At 41.4% G+C, this 20731-nt stretch overlaps 1 protein-coding gene across 1 annotated transcript in view; it reads right to left on the bottom strand.

The window, feature by feature from the left end:
• MICAL3 (microtubule associated monooxygenase, calponin and LIM domain containing 3) overlaps positions 1–20731 on the bottom strand; it is a 166384-nt gene that overhangs the window by 5029 nt on the left and 140624 nt on the right. The window contains exons 39-44 of the mRNA XM_029963545.1: positions 20453–20503; positions 18527–18634; positions 17691–17784; positions 3429–3494; positions 1029–1128; positions 4–77 (exon numbers count right to left, since the gene is read on the bottom strand). Of these exons, the coding sequence (XP_029819405.1) occupies positions 4–77; positions 1029–1128; positions 3429–3494; positions 17691–17784; positions 18527–18634; positions 20453–20503 (493 nt within the window). The remainder of the gene's footprint in view (positions 1–3; positions 78–1028; positions 1129–3428; positions 3495–17690; positions 17785–18526; positions 18635–20452; positions 20504–20731) is intronic.

Here is a 20731-nt window from a genome sequence, read left to right as displayed (position 1 = left end):
CACCTTCTACTGCCATCCTCTCCCGGAGTTCCTGCTGTAATCGACTCTGCCTGTCTTCCAGTTCTAGCTCCCGAGCACTGAAAGGGAAACATCAGAAATCCAAATTCTGGGTATGTTAAAATACTGCATACATTGCTTCATACACACTCTCAGTTTCTACTCCCTCTCTAGATATTCACTGTGCATTTTACCAATCTGTTTCAGAATATATCTTCAGTGTTTTAAGAGTTGTAAGTGTATTTTTAAAAGATTTAATGGTACTTTCAGCATTTCAGGTTCTTTGCCTTCAGGTAGGATGTGCAACACCAAAAGTTTTACAGGTTGTGGGTGGGATTAAATCTAAAACAGAAGGAAAGAACAAACAAATCTGCAATACCTCTGTGTATCTCCTGCTACTTTCCACTCTAAAGACAAAGTTACTTATTAACTAAGGACATCAGGTCACTTGCAGATTGCAATGCAGACAACATGTTTGGGCTTTTCTGCTACAGGCACTAAGGCCATCAGCTCCACACTGCCAGGGTGAGCTGACATACTCAGAAATTAATTTTAGTGAATGTGCATCATGGGAACAGAGAAAACTCCCAATTTCACTAACAGGAAAAAAGCTTTATCACCTGAGCCCAAATGAGAGGCACTGCAGGCAGAGAGGAGGCCCACATGGCAAAGGTGACTGAGTTAAACACTTTTGGCTTTGCTTAAAAGCAAACTCTACCAAAACCAGGAGACACACATTATTTCTGCACAGCTCAAAAACACTTGCATAAACAATGTTTGTTTTATACAAGAACAGCTTGAGAAGGACTCACATATCTGTACTTCTGCATGTGCACAAATAATTGGACCTTCTATTTCTTACTGCTATTACTCCTTCTTCTACCTCTCTTCTGAAATGTACTTGGACTCATATCTCAGCCAAAAATCAGCCTAAGAGGCTGCTGACCTCCTGGCCCTATAGGGAACACAGTACTGACAGATCTTCCAATACTATTTATGACACAATCCCCATTTTGAACACATTGACTCACAATATCATCAGCTCGGACTCGTAGCGAACCAAGGCATTCTTCTCCTGCACCAGCTTGAACCACTCCTGCATCAGCTTGGGGTCATCCTTCTTACCCATGCCTGCCAAAAAAGAAACCTGTTAAGTTTTCAGGTGATGCCCTGCAATCCTGACAAGCCCAAACCGCAAAAAACAACGATGGGGCAAAATGTGCAAAGAAAGCCGAGCAAGATGCTGCCAGAGCACTCCCAAGCCGGGTCCATTCAGTTTGCCTAGAGTACACAGTAGAGTGGAAGTCACCTCCAAAAGGATTCTCTTCTCTTTGGAGCCTAATTTATTTTTCCCTTCCTGATTTTCTTGCGATTGCTTGTTTCTTCCTCACTCTTACTGCAGAAACCCCTAAGCATTTAATTTTTCCTTTCATCAGAAGAGTTTTATAGACCCTCAGGCCAGCTACTTAAATGTATGCTCATCAGAAAAGGATTCAACTGCCGCTCCATGTGTTTGACCTTTATTTTCTTCAATTGCATGTCCTCAATCTTTTCTTTTACTAGCCAAAAGTAACACCTTTTTTTTTTTAAATGGCTAAATAAATCTTTTCTGACTCCTCCTCCTAGACACGTGTATCTATTTATCTTGAAGATCCCCACTGCACAGTGAACACAGAAACTAAGTCTACTGTATTGCACATCAGCACTGGAAAGAAAAAGAACCCCCAGACACATTTGCTAACATCAAAGCAGAATAAAGATACCTTGGGCCTTGGCCACCTAGTACAGAATTCTTAGCTGGAATTTCTTTTATTTTAAACCCAACTGCTAAACTTACTCAATAATCCATTGATGAATCTTGTATCTGTCAGGAGTCACGTGGAATAAATGCAGAACGCTGTTCCCAAAGCCTTCTGTTGATATTTATCAAACACAAGAGCTTACAAGCTCTTGGTCTGGGCCACTTATTCCACGTTGAACTGCCTGCAGATGAATTCTGTGACTCAGATCAGACCCCATCAAGGACAGTAACAATGCTCCTGCCTGGATAGAAGTGGATGCAGAAGACCTCAAATCAAGCTCAACAGCACTTTCAGTTTGCTGCATGCTATCAGCTTGCATTGTATGTAACCAAGGCATCCCAAAATAACTAACATCCCTGCCTATATTTGTTATTATGGATACATACTCTCTACATCAAGAACAAAAGCTCTCAAACAGTCCATTCGATGCTAAAATAGTCAAGCAGCAATCTTACTGTGCAAACTCTGTGAGACACTTCACCGACACGGCATTAATGGCTGGTTAATTCAGACCCACGCCCTGCCTCATCCTCAGCATGTCACACAAGTGCTGCCCTGGAGCTACACAAGGGAGAGCCTACAACTCCTAGAAAATCTTTGGCTTAGGCTGAGAATACCTGCCTTTCACTTGTCATAGCAGCCCCTTGGGCGATACCAGACCCGGTTGCACCACCTTAAGACTTTATACGAGTGTGTTGCTCAGTTCCAAGCATTCCTTTCTGAGCATCTCTGCACAGTATGCCCACAGTGGCGACAGGAGAGGGAGACTGTACATGCAGATGTCCAGTGCTGTGGCGCCATGAAAACACTGGGAAGTCTCCCCTTCCCTTCTGATGCCAGGATGTGTAGAAAACAAATGCCTCTAAGAAAAAGCCGAAAACACAACGCTACTGACCTATGAAATACGTAAGTATTTTTAAACAGCCAATGAGCAGAGGAATAATGGGAGGATTGGAAAGGGAGCACTGACAACTGATGTGAAGGGAGCACCATGGAAAGCAGATAAGTGGTTAGCAAAATTACACCATGAACACACATAAACAACCCCTTCCCCATGCCTTGGCAATGGAAACTCTACAGTAAACTCCTTTTGGGACGGTTAAAGAATGCACTCAGCAAGGCAGATGAGGGAAAACTGGTCTAACTTAAGGTCTGTTGGTTTTTAAAGTTCAAGGATGTTTTTGCAAACCAGTCCTTATAAAGACACAGTATTCCTTTAATCCCTACATGGTAATTAAAGGGCCATATTTAAGGAAACAGATTTTCTTCCCTTACCCCACCTTCCAAACATCTTTCAGGAGGAATAGAGAAATTGAAGCCAGCAAATGAAAACAGAAACTTTCGAGTGTGACATTATTGGCCCCACGGCTGCTGCCCAGGGCCCCTCCCAGTCGCTACACCTTCTCTAGCACAGCTGGGACTCACAAAAGGGATACTGTACCTTTAGTAACTTGCCACAGGCTCAGAGAAGCTGGTTATCGGGTTGCTACAGAGAAGGTCGGTTTTGAGGATACAGCAAGAAAAGGGCTGGGGACGGGGCTGGGGGGGCCTTGTGGTCACTATCTGACTAGTGCTGCTATGACAACCCAGCTGTGGTCAAGGAGGACGGGGAGCGTGAGGTTACGTTACCTTCATGGGCACAGCAAGGGCAGAAGGAGAGAGGTCTACGACGTGGTGTCCCGGCATTGGGCTCAACTTCAATAGGACCAAACGAGGAAGAGGAAGAGGCAGGAGAGGAAGAGGAAGTTGGAAGTGGAACGGAAGAGGAGGAAAGGGGTGAAATAAAAGACAAGCAAAGGACAAAAAGCATAAGAGTGAGAAAGAAAGGAAACACAAGAAGAAAAGAAAAGAAAAAAATACAAGAAATGGAGAAGCAGAAACAAGGGATACAGTCTACAGATGAATAATGTCCCTAATAAGCACAGATAACACATGAGAGGTAGACTGAGGTACTGGTGAACTCTTACTGAGCTGTACAAATACCAGGCAGGAGGTTACTGTTAGTGCATTTTTCCTAATGTACATTTTTCAATTGCATGGTCTTTAACCAAAAAGTTTGTGACCCAGATCTCAGGACTAGCAGAGATGAATATTCAACTCCTGCTGATAACATCAAATTTCAAGCACGGTTACAGTAAGTCTCGCCTGCATATGTAAGACACCAGCTGTAAGCAGCCACCCTACCTTAAAGCCTTATCAGGACCATGCTCTTATCACCGTGGCATCATCCACTGATGGTAAAAGTGTCCTCTATAATGGAATATAATGTCTTCAGACAGGGAACATCACAGGGAGAATCCGATTACCGTGGAACCAGCCTGCCAGGATCTGCTGTGTCAAGTATGGTGAGTACACATGTACTCAACTGGGTTGTTGTGCTTAGAGAGGAGAAGGCTTTTACATGGATAAACACGTGATTTGCATCAGGATCTGCAGGGGCAGTGACCAACTGAGGGCTTTGCAGAGTTAAAACAGTAAATTTAAAGCTCTCCCTTGACGTTCTCATTTCACACAGCATTTTAAAGCTTACAAGTCCTGTTAGTATCGGTGACTTACTGAATCTTTGGCATCTTTTCTGTCAGACATCGAAGGACAAACACTTCTCATCTCTCAAAAGGTTCAGCTGCTTTAACACCAAGAATTTGCTTTTCAGCTGTACTTAACGTTACAGAGATAAACAGTAGGAAATAACCAACATCACTAATAGTTACAGGAGGACATGCACCAGGGAGGTGATGAGCCTGAAACACCAGAGGAGCAGAATGGAACACTTACTGCTCTCAGGGCACAACCACATTTATAAAGAGAAGGCATTTCTGTGTTGGGAAAAGGCATAAACTCCACAACAATAATATGGTAAGAATAACTCTTTTTTTTTTTTTTTTTGGAAAAGTCAGCAGGGTTTGATGTATGTGGTTCAGAGAAAGCTTTATAGAACTAGAATACTCGTGGACTGGGAAGGCTTTAGAAGGGACCATCACAGAACTAGACCAGCACATGGAGGACACACTGGAGCAAGAGGGAGAGCACATCGGCTTCAAAGCCTGTGACTGAGCTGCGTGGCTTTCTCAGACAGGAAGAAACCTCTGTACTGGGAGCAGGAAGGGGTGACATTAGGAGAGGTGCCACAGTTGGCCATAGGACAGTTACAAATAAAGCATCGTACCCACGTTAGGTGACAGTACCAGAACCTTAGTCATAGTTGTTCTGAACTTTCGAACTTCTTCATTTGAAATGAAAAAAATACTAAGGGTTTTTTTTTTTCCCTACAATTGCCATTTCACAGATCAGGTTATAAAAGCAATAACAAACAAGAAAAACTCCAAACCACAAAGGCACTGTGAAGAATAAGCTTCCACACAAAGCAGAGCATTAAGTGCACGACACTTACTAAATAATTTTTTATTTCACATCCTATCTTGTTCAACACTAATTCTTCCATATAAGCTTTAATACTCTAACTTGCTCTAACCACTGTTGGGGGGGCAGGACATGGGTATTTAACTGTATGGAAATATCCACTTCAATTTTTCAGGGTTTGAGATTTCATTCAGAATTGGAGGGTGATAAATGTCAAACCATGGACATACAGACTTGGTGAGGAACTCCCAATTTTTCATATTTGATCTGAAAAAAGAAATACCCAGTATGTGAAAATGTCCTTCATCTCACTGTGAAATGGCCACAAAACTACCAGTATTAGTCATCAGTGCACAAATGATCTGATACTAGGAAAGGATACCATCTTTGATCTCCAGTAAAAAGACACAGGACTTACACAGCAGCTGACTAATACGGAGCTCACACCCCAACTCTATTTTCTACCTTTGCTCTTAGTTATACTCTCACTCTTGTCTAAGGAAAATTTGTCCTTGGATCAAGTTGCAAAGTCCATGGTATCTACAATAGTCCTGCTACTAGAAATGTTGACATTGTTTTTCAGTAAGATAACAAACATAACCTGTACAATTAAGAGCCTTTCCATCTACTTCAGATGTAAATTACAGTTGCATCAGTGAATATATGATCATTACAATTGCTTTGGGAAAAAATTCTGTCCAAAGCAGGATGATTAGCAAGGCTTTAAGGAGTTTCCTTATGTACTGGAGGTCCTTAACAGCAAAAAAAGAGGAAAGTACAACCTGAAAACTTAACTCCCAGTGGTTCTCTAAAGCTGTGAAAATTATTATGTCCTAAAAAGTGCCATAATCTGAAGCTGCAAGCATTATAAAACATATCATGCAGCAGAATTTTAAATATATTTTTAGAAACAACTCTTAAGGTGATAGTCATGAAAACTGCCTCCCCATTCTTGCTAATAAGGAGTATCAGCACATGGTATGCACTCTGAGCAGACTGAAATAGAAACTTTTAAATTATAAGAGAATAACTATTTCATTGTACAGCCTGAAATGGAGAAAGCTTTTTCACTGACAACAACCAGTCTTTGTCACATTTCCCTTTCCCTTCAGATAAACACTTTCAAGAAAAGGCCTCTTAACTGTTTCAGAAACAAAGAACTAGTGGGGGGGAAAAAATCAATTGATAAATGGAAAAAGTGTTCCCTGGGCCAGCTGATAATTTTAGACAGTGAATGTACCATCAGATCATTCACATTCCTGTCAAGGTTAATTTAAGAAAATACAACTTCACAGCACTAGTTCTCACTGTGTGTAAGTATGCTCAAGGACAATCCTGGGAAAAGGCCGAACTCCTTGTCTAGTACTATCAAGAAGGAGAACTATGCAATGTCCTGTTTTGCAATATGGTGTTAAAAACTGTCTCATCTACCTTGCCCTTATCACACGTCTGATTACATTATGGAAACCCTTACATGGCTTCTTATTTCTCCCAAAGCCATTACAAATCCTGCAGTAAATAGTATTATTATTGTGTTGTTTAGAGAAGAGAAATCACCACCTCATGGTCCCATTAAATTAAAAACAGTATCATCACTGCAAGACAATCTTTTGGGACATAAAGTCGGGGCCAGATAGGAAAACCCCTTTTGTCATGCAAATTAAAAAACCCCCAACAAACCCAACCCCCCTTCTGTTTAAGTCTCCTTCCCCACCAAAAATATCCAGGTCTGGCAACACAGGTCTTTACCCACAGCATGGTAAGAGTGCTGTTGGCAGCAGCAACAGCTGCTGAAGGAGTTCTTTCGGAAAGAGCTGAAGGGCAAGAGGGGAACCATTTCTGTGACCACTTCATTCTTTGGTTCCCCCTGTGCTGTCAGCAGGAGTCTAAGGTGTGGCTGTCACTTCCAGACAGAAAATCACCATTTTTTTCACCAGAGAGGCAAATCTGTCAACAGATGTATTAATCACAGGTTGTTCCTTTCCAATGCCACAGGCCAACTTTCCTAACTGTATGTAAAAAGCCTTGGAAGCAGAGCTCAGCAGCCCAAGCTGCTGTCAACCAGAGAGGCACGAAACGGAGGCAGAAGCTGCAGCTCGTTAAGGAAAGGACTGTACCCCAGCTCCTGAGCACACTGGCTTGCAGATCAGACACATCCCATCAATAAAGTGACTGGAATTATCTTGCCTCTGTGAAAAGAAGCCTTTCCCAGATCTTTCTGGGAAGTCTTGTGTGCAGCCAGAACAAGAATGATCCTCTTTTTCATAGTACTCTTGAAAGGCTGCAGACTTTGCTACAGTGGAGGAAACCAACACCTAGGCCAAGAGCAAACACCATAGCTCCAAAGCCTCTTCAAAACAAGAGCCAGAAATTATATAACCACTATGAAAATATACCTTCCTTTTCACTGTACATTGTTCTTTGTTACACAAGCTACACTGGACTGTTGTCTTCTTTTACAATTTTCAATTACCTATTGTTTAAAGAGCAATACTTCAAACTAGTTTTGTCCTTTTCTGCTGTAGCTATGTAGCACTTCTTCACAATCAGTAGTCAAATGACCAGTCAGGATGAACAAAGCACAGCAGAAAGTTTGGGGTGGCAGACCCCATTATCCCCAAGCTACAGCTCACAGGATCCCCTTCTTGTGTCTTGTGGTAGGAGAGCTGTGATGATTTCTGAGAAGTGGTGAGCCACTGGAAGCCAAAATTACTTGAACAGATATACCACAGACCACATGGGATCACATCCTTTGCAAGCTTTGCATCCAAAGACTTTGCATTCTATATTGCTGACTAATCAGGGCGGTTTGGAAAGCAGCAACACCGGACAGGAAATCCAGCTCTGAGGCTAATCTCAGTTCCACTTGACCTCACAATCTAAGAACACAACACTTTCTTATTCTATTAACAATTTCCAACCCTCATTTATCAGGCATACTGAGAGCTCTAATTTTAAATCAGTGTTTAAAATATGGATCAGTCCAAAAGAGGTCAGTAAGCCAAACTGCACTGATCACACAAAATATCCTCTTTCCCACCCTTAAAAAAATCAGGTATGATCAGAAACCCAAGTACTGAAAACCAAAGCATTCCATCCTTACTATTTGGTGAAGTTGTTCAACAGCAGTGTTGTAAAAGAGCAAGGATACAGAAAGCCATCTCTTGGAAAACAGCATCCACACCACCGCGGGTTGAAGGCAAGGATTCTGACAAACATCCCATAAGCACACCACCTAGTGTGTCTGACTAACAGTTTACTAAATCTGTCAAACCCAATATCCTCTCAAGCACAATCACTGGAAGAAACCCAGGGAAAACTCACAGACCACCGAACTGTCATGCAAACTGAACCACTTTTATTTATCCAGCAGAAGGGGGCAGGAGGGAAGGCAGGAAAGGGAAGGGAAAGAAAACTGGGGAAAGCAATAGTTGGAGCAGAACACATACACTCATGACTGCACAGAAGTCTTCTGCTTCTACTAGACCTCGAGGCACTTCAAAACATGGTCAGAATTAGCACAGTCCTGCACTGACCCTGTCTCCCAAGGCTGTTAGTTTTTGTGTGCAGAAAGAAGCAGGTAAATGGGAATTGCCCTACAAGTACGGGTACTTAACAAGTTCTGCTTATCAAGTGCTCTTTCCTGCTCAAAATTTACAGGAAAGAAAACATGTTACCGATTCACTTCAGTGTCAAAAACAGCTGCAGACTGCAAAAGCAATATTTATCTTACACCTCTACTCCCCTTCCAGGAGAGCTGTGTTTGTCAATCACAAGAAATAGGACTGTTCCCACTCGAATATATCAGACTCCAACCCTGCAGTTAGACCTGAAGGACTTAAAAGGATGTAGTCAGCTTAAATATTTTAAATAAGTTAATAAAAAGTGAAGCTATTGTCATGTGTGCTTTAAACAAAGTACAAAGATTTTAAAAAAAACAACCAATTGCACTTTCTCCCTCGTGTTTACCTGATGTTCATAAGGCTCTTGTGAATAAGGGAAAATGTATTTCTGAAATCAACACTATCAAACATACCAGCTCTCTTCCCTACATCCTTCTTGTCTCTCTTGGCATACCCCAGCCAGGAACAAAGCAAGATGAGAGTGTGTGGCTTTTTCCTCAATGATTCCCTGCTGGGTGGAAGGAAAAGGAAGCTGCTCATTTGGACTCAGAGGGAAGAACGGAGGTACTTTCCATAGGCAGACAAAGAGCAAACTGGGACAAGGAGCCAGTGAGTTAGGAGGAACTGAGGCTGGGACTAAGGAAGCAAGGTGACTAAGAATCCAAACTACTAATGAAGAACAGAAGAAGGGAGAGGGGAAAAGGGGTAAAGAGTTAAGGGAGAAGGTAGATTTGAGAAGATACGACCTACAATTTTCCAGACAAATAATGCTGGGCAGAAGAGGGAGCAGAGCCCAAACATTTTGGAAGAAGGCCAAGGGCAGGGATTTAGGCTGTGGAGACTGTGTCAGTTGGAAGACCAGAGGAGAAGTAGCTAGTGGGGAGGAACAGGAGGTCTGAAAGGTAGAATGGTAGGATTTCTTTGTCAAGAAGGTGGGATTAAAATTAAATGCCTGAGAAAGAGAAACTGGGACTGAGAATTAAAATGGAAGTGGGGAAAGGAGCTCTGGATAATAAAAGACAGGATTAGGACAAGGACTGTCTAGAAAAAGGGTGTAAAGGGACAAAGAGTGTATATCCACCAGACCACTGCATCCTTCCACTATCTGGCTCAGAATCCATGTTTTCAAGTCTCACCATTCCACAGTTGCCAACAAACATCGTGAAATCCACTGAAATCCACTGTGTCCCATTTCTTCTCCATAAGGATCTACACAGAGGATGACAACCTAGTGTTGCTACCAGTTATTCCATAAGGGCATGAGACAAGAGTTCTCTAAGGTAGACCTAAAAGCTACAAGTCTCTTGATATATCAATATAATACAGTGTCTTAATTTCAGTTGACTTTGCAGCCTTTGTAGTGTTCTTTTAACATAACCACACGCACAGTATACACACGGGAATAATTACTCAGAACTGAAATGTGACCATCTGTAGCATGAAATGAAACATCTGCATCACAGCAACGGTACACAACATTTTAGAACAGGAAGAGAGGATTATGGCAACTGAGCAGAGCAAAGGGGGTAGTTAAGATAGCAATCTGTAATCCTGCAAACTGGAACTTGACCAGGATGTCAGCAGTTACCACTCCCTTGCAGAAGTTTTGTTGCGCAATCTGTAACGACTACATGAAAACGCAACTCTCATCAGCGTAAAGAAAATCCAGAATAAACTAATGCCCTGATCATTGAAGAATTACTACCACTTTACAGATAACTTTTCAAAGTACTTTGCAATTTTTCTCATCGTTCTACTGACAGTGTGACTCCAGAGTCATGCCTAAGCCTCAGAGACACAGGTTGCCAGTAGAGTAGTTACCCGTGAAGCCATCCCAGCTGCCCGCGCAGCCACATGGTGCTCCAGAGGCAGCATCCTGCACAGGCATGTTAATTCTGAAGCTGAGCTCTAAATCTGCCACTAAATAGTGACAAGCATCATCAGAGCAATGTGTGCCTTCTGGCAAAAGTGTTCTAGCAGCCCCAAAAGCAAATATAAAGCAAACTATAGAGGTAACAAAATAATACTATAAAGCCACATACTCCAGGCTATTCGGGCTTGCTGCATTTAAAGGGATACTGCCCAATAAAGTTTTTTTTTAAAATTTGTCTTGAAAAAGTATTTTTGAGATGAGCAGAAATTTGATGTAGTTTTAAGATGTATCAACTATTAAAAAAAAACCCCCATGAATATCGTCTGACTGTCAGAAGCCCAAGTGACTGAGTCATCACACAACTCAAACCAGCCTGTTAAAAAATGACCACTCTGAGGTGACTCAGAGAAATGGAAAAGGCAAACACGCAAAAAAGATTAACATTTCCAATTAAGAATTTCTGCAATACAACAATTCTTTTAAGTGACAGTGTCCCTTTAAGTAAAGATTATTTTACTTGTCTTAAAGCCACTATTAGTGATTTTGATGGGATCGCTGTCTCTAAAGAGGCATTAGGAGGAGAGGCAGGAGGCAGGAGAGGTGTAGTGGAGATAGCATTAAACAGGGATAAGGGTCTGTTAAGTGTAATTCAGCATCACCCTTTTACAGCTCCTACTCTACACACATACGAGTACGGGCCAGCCCTGATGGATAAAACCAGCAAGAGGGTTTCAAAGTCTCTCTGCAGGAGATACCCCAGGAAAGAATGCCAGAGGGGCTGAACAGTGAATGAAGCACAGGGCTAGCAAAGGACTATCACATCAAAATTAGCACAGGGGAGCTGGGCAACCAATTAGGTCTACTAAGGAGAAAAGTCTCCCACTTTGAAATTTGAACTTGGGTGGATATTCTTAACTGGGATGTTTTTCAGTAAAAGTCTATTGTGCCAGGACAATTTGGAGTCACTCCCAACAGACAGGTACAGGTAGATACTACATGGGACAGCCTCCCTGGAGGAGGAGAAAAAAAGACAGCTAAAAGCCTGGGCAAGATTATGTTTGAAGGATCAAATGCAGAACACAATGAGCCAGGGGAAGACTTCCAGTGATGTGTCTTGGATCAGGCCTAGAGCATGTGGATCTCTCACTCTGCGGAGCTGGTCTGTAATGCACTCCCTCAAAAAAACCCACAGTTTAGATCAAGCAACTTTATACCCTGAAAGGCAAATGAGACCCTCAGATAACATGGCAACTGAGCAGACTTTGCTTTCTCATGGATCTGCTGACAGACAGATGTGTTCACTTCGTAAGAAAAGATTTAGGGTGATTAAACTAGCAAGGGAAATTTTAATTTTCAAGATGGGCAAATGCTAAACAAATGCTGTTTGCAACCCAACAGTTATCAACCTACTAAGGGATTCAGGAAATAACATTCATTAAAGAAATGCAGAACCATGGCAAAGAGTGATGATTCTTAAGTGAAAAAAAGAGCTAAACACTGTAACATGTTTTTAGCACTAAATGGAATATTAAAACAATAACATAGCAAGAAGTTTATTAGCTGTGTAATGATGCAAACTGGACTGACTGGAAACTAACAGCAGATTCCAGCAAAAATGACTGGAATTCTTAATAGCAGATTCTTTCCTAACCTTACATTAAGACAAAACAAAAAAGAAGACATATCTGCCATCTACAAGTGTTTTCAAAGTCCCTTGAGGGAGAATTTTGGTTTTGTTAGATTGACAACACTCTGGCTTTTTTTCAGAAGAAACAAACAAGCCTCAAAAGGGCAAGAGGGAGGAGGCAATGGCATGACTAATCCCTGACACTGCTGTTTGCTCTTGGGAGCAGGTCAGTTCCGCAGTCCCCTTCACGTAAAAATATTTTCCTAAAGAGAATTTCAACGGCAGAGTTGGACTTTGCAAAGTAGAAGCAAAAAACCAGAATGACCTTCCACTGCTAGCAGGGAAGGTGGGTAGAGTGAAAACAGTAAGCAAATTTTGAAATAACCAGCACTGTGGAAAATAGAAGAGGGAGCCTTACACATGGTTTGTGGAGCATGCCAGGATCTCCTCTTCCTGAGCTGGAAAAGGGGTTCTGCTATAATCAGTCATGTGCAAGGGCTATTTCTTCTTGTTTGTGAGCCAAGGATGGGAGAAGTAGGTGAAGGGAAGGGTGGGGAGGAGTGTCAGCAGGGTTAGTGTCAGCAGGAGGTTCAGCCATACATACCACCCAGATGCAAGTCGATGAGGTCACTGTAATAAGACTCTCCCCAATAGTCTACAACAAGGAATTGGTGAAGACAGAGTTATTGAATCAGATACCCACCCTAGCCCCACACAATCAAAGCAATATATGAGAAAAAGACATAGAAACAAAAAAAAGGCAAACAAGAGACAGGCAGCTATAGACATGGGCACACACACATATATATATATATAAAAAAACTATAGGTCTCTCTTTCTCTGTATATATACATATATGTACACACACACACAAACATACCACAAACATATATATTGGGAAGATGAGGAGAAAGTTTCCAGCAGGCAGGCAAGGACTTCCAAGAGGGAAAACCAAGAAGTCTACACAGAGACACTTCACCTATTTCCGTCTGCACCAGTACCTGTCACTGAGGTCTCTCCTGTTCTTGCTGAGAAAAGCAGAGTTAATCTTGTTGGTTTCATGCTGAGCAATATGTCAGAAGGAGATAGTGTAAATTCTTAGGTCAGCTGCAGGAAAGGTGTAAGGATTGATTTCTTGGAGGCGAGTGAGTGAGGATGTGTGTACGGGACACGGGTGGAAGGCACTGACCGAGCGTCGACACAAACGGCAAACGCGTCGGTGCAGGAAGATGGGATTGTGTGTTCCTGCTGATGCAGTCCCTGTGCCAAGGGAAGAACTGCACAGCAGTGTGGAGGACAGAGATGTGTATTTCCACAGCTCCTAGAGACAGGTGCATGAGTCCAGGGCTGTGGAACATTTTGTTGGGAAAAGACAGATGGGAGTACTGAGAGCAATATTTCTCACTGCATACGATTCGCTTGATGTAAAGAGGTGGCTCTTAAATTTTTCAGTATTGATCTGACAGTAGGAGACGTTTACCAAGCTCTTAAAATGACTATCAAGGTTTATGCTAAAGGGAGAAAAAGAAAGGTTCCAGAAATTTCTGATTTGACATATTTTTAAGTTAATAATTGAAAAAAATAAAAATTCACACAGGAATTCAAAGTCATTAGCATGTCCAAACAGGCGAATGCACTATATTACGAAGTACTTTTGTGTTAGTAACATTACCTTACATTAATTAACTCAAGGTGTCTCTTGGGACACCACAGAAAACTGGGAAAATTCTTCACTGAGATCCTGCTTTACCCTTGCAGTGAAATATCATGATGCAGGAGGAAGGGGGGGTGGGGTAGGAAAAAAAGGGATGACAAAAGCTTAGACCACCTGAATATGACAAACTTGCCACCTGAAATAGAGCTTACATTGTCACTCAAAATAGAGCTTACATTCCAAATCATTCATTCTTGCTACGAATGCAACTATCAAAGGCTGAGATTTTCAAAGATAATCACAGAGAACACATTAAGGCAATTAAATAATCATAGGGTGTGAGATCATTTCCAGAATCAGAAACTAAATGCTCAATTGAGCATTCAGCTTTTAAATGAATAGAAGACCAACTGTGCCTTGCCTGAGGCTGAGCTAATTTAAAACAAGAAAAGACAATGAGGTAGCCAGAAGGTGCAATTATTTTGTCAAAAATTAAAGTTGATGGTGACCTCCAAAATGTTTCTGAGTTTGATTAGTTGAGGAGGAAGTATCATCCTATAAATATTCCAACTCGACAACTATTAGAAAATGGGTGAAATTCCTGGAAAGAATACTGAGCTGTCAGTACCTATTCCCTAAACTAACTGTAACCTCTCAGGACAGCAGGGCATAGCTGAGAAGAATTTATTGACAGTCTGCTCAGCATAAGTCACTTGACAATAACATATTAAGGATGATGGAAAATTGATGGAAAATAGAAGTAAAATTATTCCAAGTAAAGACATTTTTACTTAAGAGTTTGTTTTCTTCCCAGTCCGACTGAAAAATACTTTTTTATAAAAATGGAAAGTGGTCCAGATCTGAGGAAAGTTAATAGAAGACCTCTACAGGAGAAAAATTTGAAATTCTTTGCAGACAGGAAAGATGACTAAAAGTCAACATATTAAAAGATGATAAGAGAATGAGTTCAGATGGTCTTCTCTATCTTCTTCTATAATACAAAAATAAAAGAATCATTACAAGTTACAGAATTCTGTTCCTTCTGTCAGAATTTTAAAGTAGTGGGAAACCACTGCTATCTAAAACTCCATATTTAAATGCTTGTCAGTGAGTGACTTGTTCTTTCCCTACAGAGCCCAGTATGTTCTCCTAGAACCAGTTAATACTGGTTGCTGTCCATGGAAGAGCCATTACTTGGATCCTGCACTGCAGTCCTTCTCTGTTTATGTGGACAAGGTATGTGCACAGGAGAGTCTCACCCTCCCCCATTGCTTCTCATTAAGTACAAGTTTATACAGAGATTTTTTTTTTTTAGGAGGCAACACCACTTTATACACTGTCTTTCCCTTTTCAAACTTCTGTTTTCATGGTTTCACTAGGGGAGGGACTGATCAGAGACAAGGCCATGACTCCACATCTTTACACGATGGTTCTGGCTGAATGTTAGGTCAGTGTCTTGCACAGTGCAGATAACAAGAAAATTATATTACTCTCTTGAATAATTAATGGATATTGGAGGCAGAAATTTATTGTATTTAGGAAATGTGATGCCATAGACCTTTTGTTATTCTACTGCAAACATATGTAAAATGTCTGGAAAAAAGGAGGCTCTCTACAACTACCTGAAAGGATGTTGTAGACAGGTGGGGGTTGATCTCTTATCCCAAGTAACAAGCAAGAGAACAAGAGGAAATGGTCTCAAGTTGTGCCAGGGGAAGTTTAGATGGGACAGCAGGGAAAATTTCCTCATGGAAAGGGTTGTAAAGCACTAGAAGAGGCTGCCCAGGGAAGTGGTTGAGTCACCATCCCTGGAGGTATTTAAAAGATGTGTGGATGTGGCACTTGGGGACCTGGTTCAGTGGTGGGCTTGGCAGTGCTGGGTTAATGGTTGGACTCCTAATCTTAGAGGTCTTTTCCAACCTAAATGATTCTCTGATTCTATGGCCATGCAAGAGTAGCTAGAGAGGTGAAGCATGAAATTATTCATAATGTGTTTCAGGTAACACAGGTTAGAACATGCCAGGTTTTTCCCCCAACAGAATGTGTTCCCTGTTAATCACCTGAAAAAAGTGAAAGAATTGAGGATGGGGAATTCTTTATGTCAGAGCTAAGCTTCTGTAAACATAATGTAGGACCTGTTGGCAGAAACATGTTGCAAGAGCAAAGCACGCCCTAGAGAATTCCTGAAGAAAAGAGATTTCAATTTTGCAAAGGGTGACCTACAATTTCACAACTCTGCTTGAAAATTCACAAATACATAAGCTCATCTAAAACTGCTTCCATTTAGGAGAGCTGAGAGCAAGAAGTTAGTGAGACAAAGGTTTAATTCTGCAGCCTCCCATACAAAATACTAATTCTTACTTTTGGTCATATTCTGCCCTCTCTGAACATTTTTTAGTCATTCTGTCATTCTTCAATGAGAGAGCACTCTACCATGAATAATGTTTTCTCAGCTACTAAGACCTGCAACTTGTGCTGGCATGCCTTACATGAAAGATGGACTTCCAGGTGAAAAGAAGAAAAATGGAAAGAACCATTGGATATTAAGGAGGTGGGTTTAGTAAGGGCAGTGACTGGCAGGCCAGAGAACAGAGTAGGGCTACACAGGAACACACAGCATAAGGAAGGAGGCACCACCGCAAAGACAGAATATTTGCACAAGGCTATTTTTCTGAACCCACAAATGAAAAAGACACTCTGATCATAAAACCATTGAAGTCCTCAAGACTGTTCTTCACACTATTTTCTTTGGTGACCACTCAGTCCTGCTGCTTTGGCACACCCTTATGGAGCATCAGACATACCTAATTCTGTCCAAATAGTAACTGATGGGAAGTCCCAAGAGACTTTCTCTCTGGTGAACCTTCACTGCTTAATCACATTCCATCTTCACATTCCATAGAGGTGGCTCTTCAATCCAAGCAACAAGCAAACATTTTCCAAACACCTGTTCCACTATTGCCATTTCTGAACTCTGACTCTTGTAGTCAGGTACATAATCCTGGGCCTGTCAGGTGTACACACACTGCATTTGCCTGTTGGATATTTGACTCCTTGCAATTGAGGATTTTTTTTTCCAAATCATTATACTACTATCAGCATTATCTGAACCAGGTACTCCTCCACTCATATGCTTGCCAGATCAGATGATACTCATTCAATTTAATTTCAAGTACACATAATCTTTCTTGAACAGCTTGACATGGATACCTTTCAGTACACGTGTGCATTTCTGCTCTGCACAACTTTGTCAGAAGTAGCCAGTGTGCTGGGCTGTGCAGTGAGGAAGATGTTCTGTGATGGTCCCTTGTAAGGACACTGCCTTGATAATCCAACAAAATAGAGAAAGCACACACAGTTTCACAATTATTTCCTTAACATACAAATAAGGTTCTCTTACTGTGACAACTTTGTGTGAATGGCAGGTAGGAAACCCCTGCAATTTTCTAGCTGTAGTACCCAGTAATATGCAGAAACAGTCAGACAGCCATTATTAGTAGCTGGAGCATTACCTCCTAAGCCTCAGGCAAAGGTAAGGGAACTAAGTCTCTGCCAATAGGGAAGTTCCAGAATTAGAAGAAACACAGGAAAAACAAGGCCTCAGAAAGATAGCAGAAAAGGGAGAATGGATTCACATTGGACTCTATCTCTAGGCTATAAAGGTCCATTTGTCTCTAAAATCCAAACAGCTATGAACTACTGCACAAGCACTTGATAAGAAAACATGAAAAACAAACCAAGCTGTGATGGATACCTGCTTCTCCTCGAAGGGCCTTCTCCACAGCAACTCCCCTCTCCTCAAGTTGCCTCTGCTTCTCTTCCACTTGTTCAAGCTGTCGCTGGATAATCTGTTCAGAGAAGAATGGAGCAGAACCTCACCAAAAGCAATTCTCCTGCTCTATCTGCAGCACACATCCAGCACTGAGTGACTTCAGTCAAATTTGCCTTCCCAGAAACAAGTATTTGTATTCAACAATACACTGTTTCAAAAGCATCACAAACCCTCCAGTAACATCCTCCCCACTCCATTGCATCTGATCCCTTAAATTTGAAAACACCTTGATATTCACTTATTTGCTACAACTCCTATCACCTTCATAAACACTGAACTGAAACACTGATTCTATTTAGTCAGCTGAGCCCCTAACTTGAGATTTTAACAAATCCCATCACCTACAGATGATGTTGATAGTTTTCTAGCAGATTCTGTGGTAATTAAATGTTAATTTGGTAACACTTCATCCACCAGCATAATCCAGCAAAGCAATGATAGGTGCAGCTCCATCAGGTATTATCTGAGTATCACTGTTCCATTCAGTGCATGATGCTTCACTCATCTCCAGATAGAAGGTGTTTGGGGCATTATTTTTCTAAATGTAAAATCATCATGATAGGTTTTGTGCCACTGCTCAGTGGCATGATACCAAATTTGAAAGAGGGAGCAGGAGCAGGGACACTCATCCAGAAACAGAGGAAAGTTCTGTCTCTGGCTTCTCTTCTGACACACTCAGAGGAATGTCAGGATCATGGTGCTCTCACACAGAGTGAACTGTCTGCCATGACAAGAGGACTGTGACTGTGAGACACTACCTGAGCTCTGTGTAACCTCTTTAGCTCCTCTTGCTTGGCTTGTCTACGGGCAGCTTTCTGCACCCGCCGGGTCAGCTTGGCGTTCAGCTCCTCTTCTGTGTAGGCCCTCTGAAGGAAGGAAAAATAAGAGCACATCTTATTCACATGTTCAGAGGAACGGGGGCAGGGGTGACCATTTTCTCTTCCAAAAATCTCAGAAAGGAGGTGTTCTGTCTTTGCCATGGCTGTGTCAAAAGTCAAGCTTCGGTAGGCAAAGGTGTTCACAGTGCAGTGAGCAATAATTTCAGGATCAAATCAGGAGTGAAGAAGCATATAAGCCAACTGCAAAGCTGTGCTTTTATATAACATCCCACCCCAGCCTTCCACTACTACATGAAACCTCTCTCCAAAGATAAAATCAATTTTTATTCTATTTCTCAATATTTAGCCAAAATGGATTTAGTTAAGTCAATGAGTACTGTGTAGAGGGGTCATTTTGATTTTGTTCTGAATGAAGGTAAATGCTTGTCTACATGAACAGTTACAGCAGTGTAAGTTAAGAAATTATTATCGACTAGTGTAGTTGTACTGGAATTCCCTTCTCCCTATTATGTTCTGGAACAAGAACTTCCATAGTTGGGATTTATACTGGTAATGACACCCTCTGTAAATTTGTGCAGCTTTTCAGTGATTCAAGAAGGTAAAAAGACATTTGAAAGCAGATTGACATTCTGGTGTGAGATGGGAAATCAAGAGCAACCCCACAAAACTTGCTGGTATACAACATAGGAAACAACCCTTAAACTAAAATTAGAATGTGACACCACCAGAAGCCATTCAAAAGGAGAAAAGCTATTTTTGCAAAAATAGAAAGGTTTTCCTCCTCTTCTTCTCTGTCAGTGAAACTAGTTTAAAAATAAGTCTTTTTAACATTACTGAAATTTGGTTTAGTATCTTTTCAGATAGACTAGTTGGATGTGTTATAGTCTAGGAGGGCTTGCAGAGTTTCATAGTCTTAAGAGTGTCAAAAAAAAAATTCACAACTGCATTAAGTGCACTACAGTGACAAAAAGGACTGTTTTCTCATGTATATGTATGTGAGCTTTAAGGGACTGCTGTAAACAGATGTATTCCACTTCTGGAAAGTGATCTCCCCCATGGACTGTCAACTTTAAGAACAGAATGTTAAGTCAGACCACCCTGAAATTTGCTTTATCTGGTTATTGTACTGCTACGTTGGTCAGTCTACCTCTGGTTTATTGTTCTTAGTGAATAGAATTCAAGGTAGGATCACAGCTCAATTAAAAATCCCTCAGGTAGGTCGTTGGAAAGCACCATTGTTAAAGCTTCAAGAAGCCAACACTTTACTCTTTCTTCCTTTCTTTTAAAACATGAAATCCACAATGATACCCAAATCAGAAGGTAAAATGACAGAGGGTGTGACTTTCCTACCCCATGTAACACTGTTGTGACTGTGAAGACAGGACAGTAAGAATTTCAGAATGCAGCAACTTCTGCCTTGATTTTAGCTTGATACAGAGTTTCACTCAGATCGAGTGAACTCAACAATTTTGAAGGGTGCTGATTAAAGTGTGATGATTCACTTGAACTTACATTCTAAATATTAAAAAAACAAAAAGAATATGCAAACGTATTTAACTGCCTTGAGAACCAATTTGCCCTGAAGCTCACAGATCATCCACATCACTGTACAGTGGTGCACTGATAAACACATGCATTCTGACCAGACAGACATTTCGGAGCTTAATGCATTTTTGGTAGACAACTTCTGCAGAGAATTTGCTGCCCATGTCTGCCACCATCTCAGGCATGCACAGTCAGTGTTGGTGGTGTTAGTGCACATGTGGTGGGGAGCTATGGATCCAATGGGTTAATACAGGGACATGCAATGCAACAATGGCCAACTAGTGGGAATGGAGACACTACCTTTGACGAGTATGATCTCTTGAATGCCAAGGCGTGTGGTACATAGATCGACTTTAAAGGGGGAATGGTAAAGGAAAAAAAAAAAAAAACGTACAAAAATGAAGCAAAATCAGTTCAACATTGAAAACAGATGCACAGTAATAAAACAAAGTGGTTTTTCAATGAAACAAATTTATGCAAATGCTGAACGTGACCCAGACTGACGAAGCACAATGGAACTTCTGCCCACAAAATCAAGTTTCTAGCACTCTCCTGAAGGCAACTAGTTTTGGTAGCCTC

Source organism: Manacus vitellinus, unplaced genomic scaffold (genome assembly GCF_001715985.3).
Source record: "Manacus vitellinus isolate BGI_N305 unplaced genomic scaffold, ASM171598v3 scaffold_5_pilon, whole genome shotgun sequence".
Lineage (NCBI taxonomy): Eukaryota > Metazoa > Chordata > Aves > Passeriformes > Pipridae > Manacus > Manacus vitellinus.
This window is presented reverse-complemented; position numbering and strand designations above follow the sequence as displayed.